The sequence below is a fragment of the Chlorocebus sabaeus genome, chromosome 16, assembly GCF_047675955.1.
Source record: "Chlorocebus sabaeus isolate Y175 chromosome 16, mChlSab1.0.hap1, whole genome shotgun sequence".
NCBI lineage: Eukaryota > Metazoa > Chordata > Mammalia > Primates > Cercopithecidae > Chlorocebus > Chlorocebus sabaeus.
The window spans coordinates 58,160,477-58,179,824 of NC_132919.1; the positions used below are offsets into that span (position 1 = coordinate 58,160,477).

Consider the following 19,348-nt stretch of genomic DNA (forward strand, 5'->3'; position numbering starts at 1 on the left):
TAGGCCTCACCTCCAACAATGGGGATGAAATTTCAACATGAGATTTGGAGGGGTCAAACATTCAAATCATACCAAGGGGTAATTGGGATGGGGCCCTCATGAATGGGATTAGTGCACTTATTAGGAAATGAAAGGACCAATGCTCACTCTTTCTTCAACATGTGAGGATACAATGAAAAAAGGGCTATCTGCAAACCAGGGAGAGTGTCCCCATCAGACACTGGATCTGCCAGCACCTTGATGTTGGAATTTTCAGTCTCCAGAACTGTGAAAAATAAATTTCTTTTATTTAGGCCACCCAATCTATGCTATATTTGTTATAGCAGCAGACTGACTAAGACAGTATTCATTATTCTCATGCATGTTTTCATAATTTTGCCAATTTTGTGTTTGTTTGTTTTTCAGAGACAGGGTCTCCAGACACTGGAGGGCAGCCACATGATCATAGCTCACTGTAACTTCAAACTCCTGTGCTCAAGAGATCCTCCTGCCTCAACCTCCCATGTAGCTCAGACTACAGGTGAACACCATTGCACCTGACTAATTTTTAAAATTTTTTGTAGAGAGGGGTCCTATTATGTTGCCCAGGCTGGTCTCAAACTTCTGGCCTCAAGTGATCCTCAATCCTTGGCCTCCCATAGTGCTGGAGTAATAGGTATGAGCCACTGTGTCTGGCCTAGTTGGCCAGTTTTGAAGCTTATCTAAATAGTATCATAATGCTACACACATACACATGCACACACACCATATTCATATTCTTTTACAACTTGAAGATGTATCTTTGCTGAGAAAATATATAGTTATGCTTCCTTCATTTTAACTGCTCATTATATGATCATACCACAATTTATTAATGTATTTTCCTATAGATATACATTTACTTTCTTGTACAATTATTAATCATAAGCCAGATTGCAGTTAAAACTCTTCTGGATGGAGGTATGTGACCTTTGTTTTTTATTTTATTTTGTTTTAACATAATTGAATAATAGGACCAATGAAGTTGCCCTTTTTTAAATGTATAGTTCTGTTAGTTTTAACACATAGAGGTATTCACATGACCACCATCACGATAAGGATACAGAGCAGTTCCATCACCCAAAATAACTTCCTAATGCTATACCTTTGTAGTCATACCTTCATCATGGTCCCTAATGCCTGGCAGCCAATGATCTATTCTCTGTCACCATAGCTTTTCCATTTCTAGACTAACATATAAATGTAATCATACAATATATAACCTTTTGAGACTGGATTCTATCACTCAGAATAAGGCCTTTGAGATGCATCAATGCTGTCATGTATACCCATATTTTGTTCTTTGTTGTTTCTAAGTAGTATTCCATTGTATGATCTACAACAGTTTATCTATTTGCCCATTGAGAGACATATGTATTATTTAATGTTGGCAATTATTAATAAAACTGCTATAAAACTTTCATAAATAGGTTTTTATGCACACATAAGTTTTCAATTCATTTGGAGAAATACCTAGCAATGGATTACTGGGTCATATGGTAAGTACATGTTTATGTTTTCAGATGTTTGGAGATTTACCACATATCTCTGTCATTTATTTCTAGTCTATTTCTATTATAAGCAGAGAGCATAGTTTGTATGATTTGATTCTTTTAAATTTAAATGCTTGTTTTATAACGCAGGATATAGTCCATCTTGGTAAATGTCATGTACACTCAAAAATAATGTGTATTAGGCTGCTTTTGAGTGAAGCGTCCTATGAATGTTAAATTAGATTTAGTTGGCCAATAGTATTTTTCAGTTCTTCTATATCCTTGCTGATATTCTGTCTACTTGCTCTATAAGTGGCAGAAAAAGAAACACTAAAGTCTCTAGCTATAATCGTTGAATTGTCCCATTTATCCTTTCAGTTTTATAGTTTTACTTATGTACTTTGAAGCTCTATTGTTAGAGGCATACACATTTAAGATTATTATGACTTCTTGGTGAATTGTCTTTTTGATTGCTACTTTGAGTAATACGAATATAATTATGCCAGATTCCTTTTAATTAGTGTTTGTCTGGTATGTCATTTTCTTTTTTTTTTTGTTTGTTTTTTTTTTTTTTTTTGAGACAGACTTGCTCTTTCACCTAGGCTGGGGTGCAGTGGCACGATCCCTGCTCACTGCAAGCTCCACCTCCCAGGCTCATGCCATTCTCCTGCCTCACTATTCTGAGTAGCTGGAATTACAGGTGCCCACCACCACACCCAGCTAATTTTTTTGTATTTTTAGTAGAGATGGGGGTTCCACATGTTAGCCAGGATGGTCTCGATCTCCTGACCTTGTAATCTGCCCACCTCAGCCTCCCAAAGTGCTGGGATTACAGGCATGAGCCACCACGCCCAGTTGTCTGGTATGTCATTTTTTATCCCTTTACTTTTAAGTTACCAGTGGTCATATATACACCTGGTTTCTTGTAGGCAGCATAACACTGAGTTGTTTTTAATTCATTCTGAAAATTTCTGTCTTTTAATTGGTGTGTCTAGGCCATTTTATATTATATAATTATAAATTTATATTATATAATTATATTAAATACCATATATTTATATATTATAAAACCCTATATATTAAATATATATTACCATATATATTTAAATATATGGTATTTAATATAATATATATTTAATAAATATATATAAAATATATATTACCATATATATTTAAATATATAGCATTTAATATAATTATCGGTATGTTTGCATTTAGGGCTACCATTTTATAATTTTGTTTTCTGTTTATTTCCTATATTTTTGTTCTTCTTTCCCCTTTTTCTGCTTTCTTTTTATGATTTGGGTATTTTTAGTGTTTCATTTTAATATATTTATTATTTTTATTATGTCTCTCAGTATAGTTTTTAGTTTTATTATATCTCTTAGTACAGCATAGTATTATAATCTAGGAATTATATACATTTAATGTTTCTCAGCTATTTGGAATTAATATTTTACCACATCAAGTGGAATGCAGAATTCTTACCAACATATAAGTCCTTTTACCCTCTTCCCTTCATGTTGTAGTGGTCATAGGTAGTATGTCTCTGTGTGCTGAATCTCTATCAGACAATGCTATAATTTTTGTCTTCAATTATTATGTGTATTTTGTAAACTTAAGATGAGAAAAAATGATCTGTTATATCTACCTGTATGTTCACCATTTCTGTTGCCCTTCCTTCATTCCTGATGTTCCAGGTTTCCCTCTGGTGACATTTGCCTTCCATCTGAAAACTTTCTTTAGCATTTTTCTTAGAGCAGGTCTGCTGGTGATTATTTCTTTTAGTTTTCTTTCATCTAATAATGTCTTTACCTCATCTTCACTCCTGAAGGAACTAAATGCTGGAAGGGAACTTTGAAATTGTGTACCACAAAATTCTTGTTTACATGTGAGGCAAAGGAAGCCCAGAGACATTAAATAATTTGTCCCCTGCCACCAAGCTAGTTAATGATTGAGCCAAGATTACAGTGTAAGCTCCCTAACTCCCAATCCAGTGCTCTTACTCTTCCTTCCAAAATGCCTTGGTTTGCTTTCTCAATTATTTGGTTTATACTGGAAATAAAGTTGTGTGAAAAGATCTAGATTAGTATATGCTTAGTAGAAGAAAAATGTAAAATTCTCATTTTTTAGAGCTGAAAAAGTCATTAAAGATCATTCACTTCAGTGTTTCATGTTTCAGATGAGGCAACTGAGACCAAGAGAAGGTAGTTCAGTTTTCCAGGGGAAATTTACTAACAAGTAGGGCCATGACTTTTTATAGCAAGATCACACTACATACCCATCATTTGTAAAGAACAGGCACTTATTTGTTTATTTGTGCCCCCCAGTAGCAATGATGGGGAAACACGTACTGTGTCTCTCTCTCTCTTGAGCCCCTTAGAACCTTATGACACAAGTTGGATGACCAGTGTTAGACAATGGATCCTACCTAGCCTATTTGGAATCAAATCTGTGACTTTGTTCTCATTAGCACTGTCCTTTCAACCAGTGATCTCCAAACTTCAATGTGTGTCAGAATCTTATAAGCTGAGAAGAATCAGTTTATTGAAAATGTACATTCCTGGCCCCACATCCAAAAATATACTAGATCTATGATGTGGCCCTGGAATTTGCATTTTTATAAGCACACCAGGCAATTCTGATCCACAGGCTGCACTTTGAGAAATCTCTGGCTTATGTTGAGGCACTGTGTGTTGGTCATGAATAGAAAATTTTGGACTTTGTACCTCAAAATAAGGTGTTGAGTGCAATACTAAATCAGTATCAGTTTCTTAAGTTCACTCCATTCTAGGTCTTCCATTTATAGTAATTTCAATTGCATCTCTTGCTGATTACTGAGACAGCTAGCAGGTAAAAGTAACATTCCTCACATGCATCTATACTGTAATAAAAACTGTGAGAGACATAGATGTCTACATTTAATTATTTCTTTATGTGTCTCTTACCTATTGGTTTTTCAATAGGACCACTGAAAATTCCATTAATGTTCTAAGTGAATGTCTACTGGAGCTGGGCACAGTGGCTCATGCCTGTAATCCCAACACTTTGGAAGGCTGAAACAGGCAGATACCTTGAGCTCAGGAGTTGGAAACCAGCCTGAGCAACATGGTGAAATCCCATCGCTACAAAAAAAAAAAAAAAAAAAAAAATTAGCCAGGCCTCGTGGCAGGAGCCTGTAGTCCCAGCTTCTTAGGAGGCTGAGAGGTGGGAGGATCACTTGAGGCCAGGAGTTCAAGGCTGCCATGAGCCAGATCGCACTCTGCCACCTGCACACCAGCCTGGGTGACAGAGAAAGACACTGTATATTAAAAAAACAAAAACAAAAACAAAAACAAAAACAAAAAACACATAATGGATGTTTAACTTAACACTACGTAGATGTTCTAACTTAACACTTATCTTCAGCTAGATTCTACACATTTATGTTTTTATTTTATTTTCCAAACCACTTCCCACCTCCATATATGAACACACATAAACCCATAAACACCATTTATTCTACAGGAAGTCATTAATTCTCATTTGTATGCCTTGCTGTGTCTAAGATCCTATGAAGGCAAGAAATTAAAAAAGAAAATGTGTTACCCTTGAACTCATGGAGTTATAGTCTAGTATAGAAAACCAACCACACAAACAAAAAACAACTAGTCATGTTCTGAGAAACACGGGAATGTGGGCAAGACAAAAATAGAGTCTAACCTTCGCAGATTGAGGAACTCGGTGTTTAAATGTTGACTCTATTGTTTTCATGATTTAACTCCTGCAAGTAGAGAGTCTGATATTTAGCCAGACTGAAAGGAAACACAGCTGCCCTTTGCATTTGCTCCTTAATGCACGCAATGGCACAGATTGCTCATCTACTCTGTGTACCGCCTCATACTTTTTTCCCATTGGCTTGTGAGCACAGATATAGCTTGACTCTTTGATGATCACAAAAGACTCTTGAAGGCAGGAAGGAACTGTGTCATATATTTCTTTGTGTCTCCTACAGGGTCCAAAGCTATGTCATCTTATTGTAAAAAATAATTTAGCCCCTACTGTATAGTAGGCCCTACGTGAGATTCTACAGTTGTAGAGATGGCCGATATCTCTGACTTGACTCAGAAAACATTTCTTGAGCATTTCCCAAATGATAGGCCCCATCCTTAGAGTTCTGTGTACATATATAGGTAGCATTCTCCCTCTACACTCAGGCGTAGTGCTCCAGTGAAGAGGGCAGATATGTGTACTGTGTAAACTTGCAATGGCTGCTGTAACAAAGTACCACAAACTTGGTGGCTTAAACAACAGAAATGTATTTATTGTCTCACAGTTCTAGAATTATAAATCCACGTTCAAGGTGTCAGTAGAGTTGGTCTCTTCTGAGGGCTGTGAGGGACAAATTTGTTCCATGCCTCTTACCTAGCTTCTTGTGTTTGCTGGCAGTCTTTGGTGTTCCTTGGCTCATAGAAGAATTGCCCAATCTGTCATTATCTTCACATGGCATTCTCCCTGTATGCATGTCTTTGTGACCCGATTTCTCCTTTCTATAAGGACACCAGTCATATTGCATTAACGGTCCACTCTACGCTAGTATGATATCATCTTAACTAACTTAACTACAACAACCCTATTTCCAAATAAGGCAACACTCTGAAGTACTGGAGGTTAGGATTTCAACATGTGAATGTGAGAGGGGGATATAGTCAACCCATAACACATACTAAAAAGGAAACCCAACATGGCCAATGCTGTAATATGGGAATATATGAGGAGCTATAGGGACACATGAGAGCACATGGCGCTGAGTTTAGTGGGTATGAGGACAAGCATCAGAGAAAAATTGGATAAATGGCCAAAGTTTGGGTGGATCAGTGGGTGTTTTCAGGAGAAAGAGCTTTTGATGAAAGACACATCTGTGAGAGGTTGGAGCACTTGGGAATTGCAGAAAGTCTTATGGGGTGAAGAGACCAAAGAGGGGGCATATAAAGAAGAAGAGAGGTAGAAGCCAGACCACCAGGAGCTATGTCACAATGAGTGACCTAATCTGGAAACAAGGAGCAGCTCAGGGGGTTTTCAGGAGGAGAACATCCTGGTTGCATCAGGATACCAGAAGTCTCACTCTGGCAAGAGTGCAGGTGGGCACTGAAATAGGGTACCATGGAAGCAGAGAGACCGTTAGAAGCCTATTTGCAAGTCTGAGCAAGAGATTATGAGGTTCTAGATACGTCAAGATCAGTAGACATGGAAAAGGAGGGAGGGGCTTCCAACGAAAGATATTAAACAGAACGATGGGGCCCAGCACACAGAAATTTAGGATAACTTCAGCGTGAATAGAGAGGATGTATGTGAGGCTGACGAGCGCGCCAGGGACCAAGACATGGAAGATCAGAGGAGCAGGAGAAGGCTCATTTCTAGGAGGGGGAAAGACAGATTGGAGGCAAACCTGAGGATGCCAACATCCTATTGGCCAATCCTACTGGTACGATTTCCACTCTCCTATCCCAGCTTCATTCACACTTAATATCTAAGTCCCGCACGCAGTTCTGCACTTGCCCTTGACCTTCAAAGGGCATGGAAAATATGTTTACATAATTTCCAAGCGAGTAACACTGTCGTTCCCTAAATTGGGGCCAGAAAAAAAAAGAGTCTACTGAGGGAGTATGACCCCATGGGTTGAGGAGAATTGAAGTCACAAGACCTGCAGTGTCATCACATCCACGTCCTTTGCCAGCCCAGAAAAATGCTCACCAGTTTGCCATACAGTTATTGCAGATACAGCACCACCGTTCAGCGCCTGACTTCTTCATTCGCTGGCCATGACATCTAATTAAACACATTAGAAGTTGCAACGTCTCTCAGAAATTGGAAACTGGTTAAAATTTAATTCCGGATTAAAAAGGAGGAGGTTCTAGAACCTCTCAAAATGCCCACCATCATACCCAGAGGAGTGGAGTAGCTGGCAATAGTATCATCTTGGGCTTTTTCACTTGGACTGGGCACTCAGGTCACAATGTTGTGCCCCTGAAAGTAGGTTCCTTCCTGCTATCTTCCTTTTCCATCCTTTTCTATTTTTGTCCTAGCAATGAGCAGTCTCTAACCTAGCCTAGTATACTACAGAAACTAGTAAGTAATCATAATGATAGCAAACACATATTTCACATTTATTTAGAATGAGTTAGCGGCTCTTCTAAGCAATGTATACATAGTCAAGTGCCACATAACATTTTAGTCAATGCAACGATGGTCCCATAAGATTACAATACTGTATTTTTACTGTATGTTTCCTATGTTTAGATACACAAGTACTCACCACTGTGCTCCAACTCCCTACAGCATTCAGTAGTCATATGCTGTACAGGTTTGTACCTAGGATCAATAGGCTATGCCATATAGCCTCCACGTGTAGTAGGCTGAACCAACTAGGTTTGTGTAACTACACCCTGATGTTCACGCGCACAGGAAAATTGCCTAAGGATGCATTTCTCAGACGTGACACATAATTGTACTTCAATTCATTTAAGTCTCATAACAACTTCAGGAGGTAGGTTTCATCATTATCTTCATTTACAGATGAGGAGACTGCAAAGTCCCGAAGAAACCTTCCACTGAACCACGGAGAAAAGAACTCTGGTCTGAACCCACAAAATCAAACTATGTCTGAAGGTTCTTAATTCCAGCAAGGGAAGGGAGGGGGTTAAAGAGTAGAATTAACTTACATGGGAAGATCTGCTGCCTGGGCAAGCAGCTTCTGGTGGATTTCCTGAACATTCAGCAGGGTGGGGCCGCCTCTCTAATCAGACTTACACTTTACTATACTATAGGATCATTAAATAGAGGAGCCAGGAGTTCAGGACTCCCTCCCTCTTCCTCAAAAGGAAAAATGGGTGTGGGGAGGGTACATTACCTCACAGGATATCGGAGAAAGCCTAAATGTGTCCTCCAATGATTCATTTGGGTGGACTACTTTCACACCAAGCTAAACTCAAAAGTTCGGAGTGGGGTCATCAGGGCCCCTCCCTCCCTGAGTGCAACAAACATTTCCTCTTTTTAAAGTACAGGCAGAGTTGGAATCAAACTCCTTCCAAACAGGAAATCAGCAAGATTCTAGGTAAAACTGATGCCTTACTTTTAAAGGCCAAGCTCTTTCCTTCACCAAGAGGTGTTTCCTGAGCACCTACTACGTGCCAGGCATGTGGTATATAGTTGCAATGAATCTTGATGTGTTCTGTGCCCTGCAGGGGAGCGGAGATGGAAGGGAACACAAAGAAAGAACAGATACCAACACAGCCACCCCCGCCTCCCCCAACCCCCCACACATACCCATTTGGCAAAGCTTACAGAGGAAAACATGGTTTTAGGGGGCTTGTGGTGTTTTTTACTTAAAAAAAAAAAAAAAAAAAAAAAAACCAGAAATGGTAAAAAGAGGCTTCGGACCCCTCGCGTCCCTTAAAGTGACTGGACGGAGACCTGGGCAGGGAAAGTGGGAGGCCCGAGCGAGGGGGAGGGCGCAGGCAGTGGGTGGGTGACAAGGTGCAAGGGCAGCGCCCCGGCCTCGGGAGTTGGCCGTCAGCTGCGCCAGAGGCAGGTGCCAGCGGAGAGTGGGCGGGGGTGCCGGCGCCAGGCCAGGCTCAGGGAGGCCCCACGCTACCTCTGCCTCTAGGAGTCCAGGCGCGCAGACAAGCTCCCGGAGCCGCTCCTGCTTCGCCAACTCCCCACTTGCGCCACCCGTGCCAGCCAGGGGCACTGGCGTCTCCGCCGCCAGCAGAAGGAGTCGCGGGAGCACTAGCAGCCGCCGCCGAGCGACGGCATCCTCAGGAGAGACGCCCCGGCTCTGCAGCCAGCTGCCTCCGCCCGCCCTCCGCGCTGCTCTTCGTGGTCGCTCCCCCCGCCCCGCCCCTGCTCCGTCGCCCGTCCGCCCGCGGCGGTAGCCGGCGCCCGCGCCCAGGGGCCCTTCACCTGCTGCGGGCGCCCGGGCGGGCGGGCGCAGGGGAGAAAAGGCGCAAGAAGTGGGCACCCCAGGAACCCCATTCCCTCGGCTCACTCGGCGCGGAGAAGCAACGCCCGCTGATACCGAGAGCCCCGGTGCTCCGTGCACCTGGTCCCCTAGTTCAGGAGCGACACCCCTCCACTGGGAACTAGCCCGCACAGGGATCATTCCAGTCCCATTGACCCCGGCCCGCCTGCGGGACTCCAGGCGCCTCTTCTGCCCGCACGCCGCGAGCCCTCCCGGGACCCCGGAGACAGCTTGCCTGCCCCCGGCGTCCCCCTCAGCCGGCACGCCCCGCCGCTCCGCGCCCCGGCTGGGCCATGCCCGGGCTGCGCCGGGACCGCCTGCTGACTCTGCTGCTGCTGGGCGCGCTGCTCTCCGCCGACCTCTACTTTCACCTCTGGCCCCAAGTGCAGCGCCAGCTGCGGCCCCGGGAGCGCCCGCGGGGGTGCCGGTGCACCGGCCGCGCCGCAGCCTCCTCGGACCCCGGCACTATTGTGCACAACTTTTCCCGAGCCGAGCCCGGGACTGAACCAGCCGGCGGCAGCCGCAGCGGCTTGAGCTCCAAGCTGCAGGCCCTCTTCGCCCACCCGCTGTACAACGTCCCGGAGGAGCCGCCTCTCGTGGGAGCCGAGGACTCGCTCCTGGCCAGCCAGGAGGCGCTGCGGTATTACCGGAGGAAGGTGGCCCGCTGGAACAGGTGAGGACCCCGCCCGGGACGCGGGAGAGCGGGCGCTCTGAACAGGGCCTCCCCGCGCCCCCGTCTCCAGTCCCCTGCAGCCCCCGGCCCAGGGCTGCAGCGGCTCCACCCACGGCTCCCGCCTTGGCGCTGGGCTTTGGGTGTGTTCCCCACCCGAACCCCACCAGCTGTTCCAGACCTCACAGTGCAGTCTTGGAGTCAGATAGTGCGAGGAAAAGTTTCTATGCAGCCGCGCGGCGAAGAAACGCTCTCAGTCCCTCCCCTTGAGCGCCTGGGTCGTCGTTGAGCCCCACTCCTGCTCCCTGGTCCATTCCCAATCCCCTCTGTCTGTCCTGATGTGGAGGACAGCCGCCGCTGGACTTTAGGTTTCCAGAATGAGGCCCCAAACAGGGCGTCTCCAGAGCTACTTGGAATTCAGCACTTAACTGTGCTCTTTGGGTAAACCTGGGCGCCTTCCAGAAAGCGTGCTTCTCCCCCAAACCCAGTTATTGCCCTTTCCTTATTCCCCTGCCCAGTTTCAGAGATCACAAAAGGGTCACCTGGGGCAGGAAGTAAATGGTCAGTTCTCTGCCGCAGCCACCCCATTGTTCACATTTAAAACGCGGCTTTGGTCCCTCCAGCAAGTGTTACAACTTGAAGGCAGTTTTATCTTGTATGATCCGGGTGATTTGGCCTGACTTGGATCTGCGGCTTGATGCTTCCACAGAGGAGATAAAAATCTTCCAGGGAATTTTTAAAACCCAAAGCAAAATACAAAGGAAAAAAAAATCAAATATATTTAGGATAAAATTAAGAAGAATCTTTTTGGAAAAGGATGGGGGTGTTGGGGAAGGCAGCATGCTCATTACTGACATCCCTTGCTAATGGCAGGAAGCCTTCGTATGAGTTAAGGACTCTATTTTGAAGTACAGAACTTGTCTAAATACCACTCACATTCAGAGTTCACTATCGCACCACACCCATCTCTTTACTTGATACAAGAGATTTCAAAGTAAGATGTCATGGGTGGTTTTATAGTCCTTCCAGAGGATGAGCAGACCATAAATCTCTCTTGAAACTCAGAGCTGGGCCGATTTAACTGTTTGCTCATTATTCTGTAATGCTGCGATTGGAGGGAGAAAAAAAAAAACCTTCAGGAAAATTTTGCAAAGGAAGAAGTTGAGTTATTGGCTGAATCACTGTGGTGAATTTCAGTAGTAAGTCTATGGCTCATGATTTTATGTTAGAAAGAAAGTGATTCTCAATTCCACTGTTAACTGCGTGCAGTAATAAAAGGCAGTTTGAGATTGCTTCTCAGACACTGTCATTTTCAATATTATCTTTATTTCATCAATAACATGGAAGTTTGGATTAGTGAACCAGGAAACGTTGCCCTTAGAAAAAGTATCTACATGTCTACTATGGATATGAGAATGAGAGACTGGACAAAGTCACTTGCTTTTGTAAATGTGATCAGCATTCATTCAGTAACATTTCTGTGGTCTTAAACTTCCCGGTGTTACTTTGGACCCGAAGCAAAGTCCAGGGGAATATTATGGCAGAAAAGCAAAAATCTTTCTCACGAAGCCATTTTACAATCAGTTTTAAGCTTGATTTCTACATCATTATGTGTCAAAAAAAGACCAGAAAGAAAAGAAAAAAAAAAAAACTTACAAAAACACATACTTTCTGACCAGAAATCATCTTGGTCATTTAACAGAAGATCAAGTGGGGGCTGGTGACCTTGCTATATTCAGAGATCACAGACTAGGTTTGTGCGGTTGGTCAAATGCGACATTTTCCCAAGTAAGGTTTGTGGGCCATAACAGGAGGACCCGCTGCACTTATAAATGTTAAAACTGGACCTCAGAGGCAGAGAACACTCTCCCTTCACCCAAACTGGATAGTAATTGTTAACATGAAGATATTAATAAGCAGATGTGTTGTTACTTATATCAGGATTAAAAATGAAACACAAGGCCGGGCACGGTGGCTCACACCTGTAATCCCAACATTTTGGGAGGCAGAGGCAGAGGGAGGATCCCTTGAGTCCAGGAGTTCAAGATGAGCTTGGGCAACATAGCAAGATGTCGTCTCAAAAAAAAAAAAAAAAAAAAAAAAAAAATAGCCAGTGGTGGCACATACCTGTAGTCCTAGTCACTTGAGGGTCCGAGACAGAAGGATTGCTTGAGCCCAGAAGGTTGAGGCTGCAGTGAGCCATGATTGTGCCACTGCACTCCAGCTTCGGTGACAGAGTGAGACCTTGTCTCAGAGAAAAGAAAAAAGAGATTCATTAGCCAGGGTGAATTTGAGCCACACTCAGAGTACTGTTGTGAGAGGGAGTCACTCATTACCTTAAATGAGAGTGCTCCCCTGCCGAATATGAGGACATAGCATTGCTGATGAAGACAGGGGGCCTGCTATAATGTGCAGGGTAAAGGACACCCCCAGATCCCAGCAACAGAGAAATAAATAGAATGGACAGCAGAGGAAGAAACAATGAAGGACCTTGCTAATTGTTTTTCTCTCGCACAGACAAGCTCTCCTTGTTTGTAGTCCTGCCAATATTTAAAATTTAGTGATTTATAAACATATGTGGGCCAGGCACAGTGGCTCACACCAGTAACCCCAGCACTTTGGGAGGCTGAGATGGGCAGATCACCTGAGGTCAGGCGTTCAAGACCAGCCTGGTCAACATGGTGAAATCCCATCTCTATTAAAAATACAACAATTAGTTGGGCATGGTGGCGGGCACCTGTAATCCCAGCTACTCAGGAGGCTGAGGCAGAAGAATCGCTTGAACCCAGGAGGTGGAAGTTGCAGTGAGCAGAGATAGTGCCACTGTACTCCAGCCAGGGCAACAGAGCGAGACTCCATCTCAAAAAAAAATGTGGATACCTCCATGCCAATACCTAACATGAAGTGCTATCCAAAATAATTGTACCAGCAAACTGTCTACCATACCAGGAGAGGTACAGAGAATAACATAAGCCAAATCAGTGTTCTTTGCCACTTGCCCAGAAGAGCCCATCAGTCTGAGTGATTTTTTTTTGTAATTTTGACCATCATACTAATATAAGAAATGGTATGAAGTCAGAAAGTGCCTTTCCACAATTCAAGCTCATTACCAATAAGAGATAGGCTGTGGTGTGTCTCCCCACCTCCCTACTCCCCTACGCGTTGCTTTTTAATTTCACACAATGGAAGATGACATTTTTACAGTTTTGAATGTCTTGGATTTTTCATTAATAGTTTTCACTGGATGTCAACATTTAGACAGTTAAGTTTCAAATGGGAAGACATGTTGATTTTTAAGGTGGGCTGTCTGTGTGCTATCTGGCCCTGAAGCTTTCCGCAAACCTCCTTCACTCACTGTTCTTCCCTCCCTTCCTTTCTTTTCCCCCCAAAAATGTAACTAAGTGTGGCACAATCCAAGTTAAAAATGTAATTAGGGAAAGTGTTTCTGTCAGGTGGTCAGCTACTGATCACAGCCAGCCAGCCAACGCCAGGCTCCATCAAGCATGATGACACATTTGGCACCTGTCTTGAATAGCGACGAGGAAAGTTCACAGGGAAGGAGGGAAACGAAGTCTTCACTATTTCAGGCCATACACTAACAAGCCAGAATTGTGCTGCTATTAGTCCTTTGCTTGAATAAGTGATGACGCAGGGTGGGCAGGCTTACCTGGAGCACAGGTGATGGTTCACATTGTTGGCTCTCCTTTGCATTCTCAGACGCTGAGCTTTGGATTTCTTCCCTCACCCACAAGTTGCCCAAGTCAGACAACATCTGTCTTTTGACGTGTCAAACTGATCAGGTTGGCCAGTTTTGCCCACATTATCACTGGCCTTTTGGCCACATATCTTTGGTCAGTTTCTCTGTAACCCTCTGGTTTTGACAGGCAAGGTCAAACAGGGTCAGATCTCCCTAATATAGAAACTCCAGCAGCTACAACCCAAATATGAGTTTTTGCTTTTCTTTCTTGACATCTTCCTCAGATGTTAGGAAGGTTATATTGTCTTGCAATTACAGATTCAGCATTTCTTAGGGGGTGGGTGGGTGGGTGTGTGTGTGGTTTCCCACATCAGAAGCTCCTGTCTTCTTCCCCCCTCCTCCTACCTATTGCTGTCACTGAAAGAAAACCTAGTCCTGGGTCTCTCTTTGAAAATCACCGCAAAGAGACTGGGCAGCTTTTCAAAAATGACAGTTGGTCAAAGGGAGTAAGTTGGCTGAAGTTTTTCTGGGGGATGCTTTGAGAAGATCCAGAAGCCAAGGCAGATAGAGAAGGGTGGAGAAGAAGTCAGGAGAGATGAAAAGGAATTCAGCTAGAAATAAGAATTGCCTCGTCCAGGAGCTTGGGGAAGATAAGTTCCTCCCTGCCCCAGCTCCAACCCCCCACCCATGGCATCTGTGGAAGGAAAAATACAATCTCTTCATTCTCACCCCCATCTTTTTATCTCTGTCCTGCTTATTTTGTGCCTGCCCTAGAACGCTCTGAACCTAGATTTCTTGTGAGCAGGCAGTTCAACCCGCAGGCTAGATGAAAGTCCAGGTTCTTACTTATGGATGGTGGCCATCTGCTTCTCTCCCAGAGTCAACAGGGCCTTGGCCCCTTGTTGGATTCTCCCGCCAAGGATGCTAGGCTAAGACAGGAAGTGGCCTCCTGTGATTTGGAAATGGACCTCAACCACGGCCCGTGTGTGGTTAGCAGAGGGAGTGGGGAGCCTGACTTCCATTTCCCATTTCTCCCAATTAAAGCCTTGCTGGACTAGTTTTGGAAAAGATATTATTTTAGTGGTTTCCGAATCCCTGAACTTGTAGCTAGAGGAAACCTCTCCACTCCTCTCAGAATCGAAGGCTCCAAGCAGATGGTTTCTGAGGGGGTCGGTCCAGAAGGCCATTGTCAGGTCTTCTTCTCCCTCATTCCAAAGCCTGTCCTCACTGCTGCTGCCACAGCAAAAACCTAACTCAGGGAGAACATCAGTGTCATTCACCCAAAAAAGACAGGCACTTCCTGCTTCCAAATAGATCAAAACGAAGCCCTTCAGCTAGAACCAGAGACCGCTCCACTGTTCCCAGCAACAATCTTCTTTCACCACAACCAAGTTCTCATCAATCCTGAGAACCCCAGTGGCGAATTTTTTGCATGCAAATGCTCCTACCTGCAACATGCTTGTTATGTGCCAGGCACATTACATACACTTATTTTAAGCCTCATAACCTCTGTAGAAATAGGTGCATGTGATAGATGGAATTCCAAGACAACCTTCCAAGATTTCCAGCCCTGGCATACACACCTCACCTAGTTGTTCAGCCCACTGCTAATATGGGTACTGCTGACAAGGGATTTTACAGATGTAATTAAGGCCCCATACCAGTTACCCTTGGGCTATGGAGATTATCTGGTTAGCGTGACCTAATCCATGAACCATTTAAAGCAGAGTTTTCTTGGGCTGATCAAAGGAGAGGAAGTGAGAGATTCAAAGCAGAATAAGGATTTGATGAGCCATTGCTGATTGAAGATGGAGGGGCCATGTGGCAAGGGATAGCAGCGACCTTTAGGCTAAGATTGGCCCCAGCTGACAGCCAGCAAGGAAACAGAGACTACAGTCCTACAGCCACAAGGAAGTGAATTCTGCCACCACCAAGAATGAGCTTGGAAGCACATTATTTTCCCCAGAACCTCCAGATGAGAAATCAACCTAGACACCACCTTAAATTCAGCTAAGTCCCTGTGCAAAGGGTACAGCCACACCAAGCTGGAGATCTGACCTACAAAACTGTGAGCTAATTAATAAGTGTTGTTTTAAGTTACTAGGTTTGTGGTACTCTGTCATATAGCAGTAGAAGACAAATACAGTACTGCTATTTACTTCATTTTATAGAGGAAACTGGAAACCAGAAGGTTATATAACCTGCCCAAAGTCAGGCAGCTAGAAAACCACAGGCAGGGTTTATACCCAAAGGGTCTGGCTTCAGAATCCATACTCCTAACCATCAGTTCCACCACCTTATGTCCTTTGATGCCCAGACATCCCAGCTTTTCCTCCTTTGGGAAGGCTTTTCTGAATACCTCTCCCCACTGTGGTCCATCCCTAACTATATACATCCTCTCCATATATACCATATTATTTTTTGATCATCCACTATGTCCAGCTGTGACTTCATGGAAGCTGTCTGGAGCTTCATGTGAGAAGGAATGGTCACTTGCCCTTGGCATGAAAAGCCCCCAGCTTGCCCTGGTCACTCTAATATAGCTGTTTCAGAGCCAGAGTAAATATCTGTGGAACAAATCATTGGAAACAGATGACACTAGGATTTGGGGGCTGTTAGTCAATGGCCTATTATCTTCTTTGAAAATAGCCTTGAACAAAAACAATTCCAACTGTAAAATCATCCCACTTGTCTACTCCTCCCTGTAGAAGTCTAGAGCAAAACCCCCTGCTGAGACATTCTGAAATTTGGATGTGAAGTGCTCTTCTTATTGCAGTAGCCTAAATAAAATCAATGTCAAAAAAAAGCCATGAAGGAACGTTGAGAAAGCATCATTTGCCAAGAAAAGAGGGAATTTCTTCAGCTTCCTGTGCTTTCTGAGGAAGAGCAGCCAAGAAGTCTTGCATTAAAGAAAAATGGGAAACACAGAGACCTTGACTTAGCCAAAGCTATCCCTGCTCTGCCCCCTTGGCAGGTGCTGACCTGTATTTTTTGTAATTATTCATTAAGCTAGAGGCTGATGAGAGCCTGTGGATTCTGCTGAAGTAGGCTTGCATATGGCCAAAAGCCAAGTAGGGATAACATTCTAAACAGCTGCAGCTGTAGCAGAACAGAAGTTACTAGGCATAAGTTCTTACCTGTTATTATAGGCAGGCACACACATATGCGCTTAATGAAAACCACAGTACAGAAAAGAGGCTTAGCTTTTTTTGTGCCCTGTCACTTGGCAGAACATCCTATAGTTGAAATGTGAAACCAGGACAGAACTGAGTTTGAAGTGCTATGGAGATGGCAGCATCCCTGACTTTCAATTCCTGCAGCCTGGCTTTGGAGACCAAGCACTGGGGGCAGCCAGTAGACTCGGGCTTGAGCAAGAGGCAAAGTCAAGTCCCAGGGAAAAGCCTGTTTTATTGAATTCACTAGCAATAAGCCAGATAATAAATTTAAGAGGCCCCAGGGAACACGGCATAGTAGAGGAGTACTGTTCCTAAGAAGCCAAGAGCCTGTCAAAATTCAGCAAAATATGGAAAGTAAAAGAGAAATTTAAGAAGTGTTGGCACAGGGTACATGGACTGAGAAGCTGGATCATGAAAAACAAGGTGGCGTGGAAAGAGATGAGATTTTTAAAAGCTTGGGAGAGGTTGATGGGATAGGAAAGATGTCCACTAAAGAAAAACAGCTGTTCAGCCCTGGCAAGTGAAACGCAGCTCTCAGATTGCAAATTTGCCTTCAATTGTCAACACCTGGATTGAGCTCCATAGGTTGTAGGTAAATATTTTTGATGATGCCAACCAAAATGGAATATATACGGAGGGACAGACTGTCTCTCCTGGCCAATCCAAGTGTCCTTACAGGGCCTCAGTTCCACCAGTTGAAATGGAATTTTTTATAATTCTGATTGATTTTCTTCAGTGGCTGAATAGTCATAAATCCCATAGGGAAAATATGTCTTTCTGCCTCCACAGCTAGCTCATGCACTTTTTTTTAACCCCATTCATAGTTAATTCATAGCTCAGAATTATGCACAACCAGTAGCTGCTTATTTTCACATTCCATGGAGACCTGAGCACTCAGAGATAGGAGAAAAGTTAGACTGACCAACCTCAATTCCATAATCAAATCCAGCCCCTTGTTAACCAGTTTCATTGCAGAAGTTTTGTAATTGGGGTCATTGGATCCCACTGAGTCCAGGTGGTGAGGTCCAGTTTCCCCTTAAGCTTCATGCAAAATCTGCATCCATGTTCATTTTCCTAGTGTTACACAACTTTCTCCTTAGTTCAGCTAAAACACGACCAGGAAAGATTAGGCTCACGGACACATAGAAGGGTGAGGAAAACGGAATTTACTGAGCAAAAAGGAAAAAGGACAGATACCTCTTAGCAGAGCGAGAGTCCTGCTAGCAAGTTTCCCGCCTCACAAATCGAATCCCAGGTCACCACACAGGAACAGGAGAGACCAGGCTCCTCCCCACTGCAAATGGGGTGAACTTCCCGAGGCTCCACCCCCCATCCTCCCAGTGCGCAGGCGCAGGCCAGTGTGATTCAGAAAAAAATCAGCTGGGAAGGGGAGGGCTTCTTCCGGTACCAGCAGTCCGATTGTTCAACCTTCAGGCAGTTTTAGGCTTGAAGGTGGGGTTTCGCCCAGGACCCTTAGCTGTCTCCTGTCTCTATCACTAGCCAATAAGTTATTTTATTTTTTAAGTATTCCTCACATTCATAGGCATTCTGCAGTTTCATGTGACAGAAACTCAATTCAAACTCACTGTAGGAAGAAAAGGAAGTGTAGAGACTCAATCACCAAACCTTAGTAAGAGCAGGAGGAACTGCCCTCACAGCATTAAAAAGAGTTCTCCTGAGAGGAGAAGCCCCGCTGGGCTTCTGGGTCAGGTGGGGACTTGGAGAACTTTTCTGTCTAAAGAATTGTAAATGCACCAATCAGCACTCTGTGTCTAGCTAATCCGGTGGGGGACTTGGAGAACTTTTCTGTCTAGCTAGAGGACTGTAAATGCACCAATCAGCACTCTGTGTCTAGCTAAAGGTTTGTAAACAAACCAATCAGCACGCTGTCAAAATTGACCAATCAGCACTCTGTAAAGTGGACCAATCAGCTCTCTGTAAAATGGACCAATCAGCAGGATGTGGGTGGGGCCAAGTAAGGGACTAAAAGCTGGGCACCCATGCCAGCAGGGGCAACTCACTGGAGTCCCTTTTGGGCCTACCAAGGTGTGTTGTTTGACTCTTTGCAATAAATCTTGCTTCTGCTCACTCTTTGGGTCCGCACCACCTTTACCAGCTGTAACAATGAGCTGTAACATTCACTGCGAAGGTCTGCAGTTTCACTCCTGAAGTCAGTGAGACCACGATCCCACTGGGAGGAAGGAACAACTCTGGACGCACCATCTTTATGAACTGTAACACTCACCACGAAGGTCTGCAGCTTCATTCCTGAAGTCAGTGAGACCACGAACCCAT

The 19,348-nt window shown here is 44.2% G+C and overlaps 2 protein-coding genes across 2 annotated transcripts in view; one reads left to right on the forward strand and one right to left on the reverse strand.

Annotated features, from left to right (window-relative positions):
- Nucleotides 1–5,791: 5,791 nt before the first annotated feature.
- Nucleotides 5,792–9,793, reverse strand: LOC119622134 (uncharacterized). Its single transcript, XM_073005090.1, has 2 exons — nt 7,245–9,793; nt 5,792–6,040 (listed from the first exon to the last, which is right to left on the reverse strand). Exon 1 carries the CDS (start codon nt 9,649–9,651, stop codon nt 8,872–8,874), a length of 780 nt encoding a protein of 259 aa, XP_072861191.1. The 5' UTR covers nt 9,652–9,793; the 3' UTR covers nt 5,792–6,040; nt 7,245–8,871.
- Nucleotides 9,141–19,348, forward strand: part of FAM20A (FAM20A golgi associated secretory pathway pseudokinase) — a 61,891-nt gene continuing 51,683 nt past the window's right edge. Inside the window, exon 1 of the mRNA XM_008011985.3 lies at nt 9,141–10,183. Coding sequence (XP_008010176.2) covers nt 9,804–10,183 — 380 coding nt within the window. The 5' untranslated portion in view covers nt 9,141–9,803. The remainder of the gene's footprint in view (nt 10,184–19,348) is intronic.

Excerpts from the sequence above, each read along its gene's own strand:
- LOC119622134 (XM_073005090.1), bottom strand. The coding sequence starts at position 9,651 with ATGATCCCTGTGCGGGCTAGTTCCCAGTGGAGGGGTGTCGCTCCTGAA.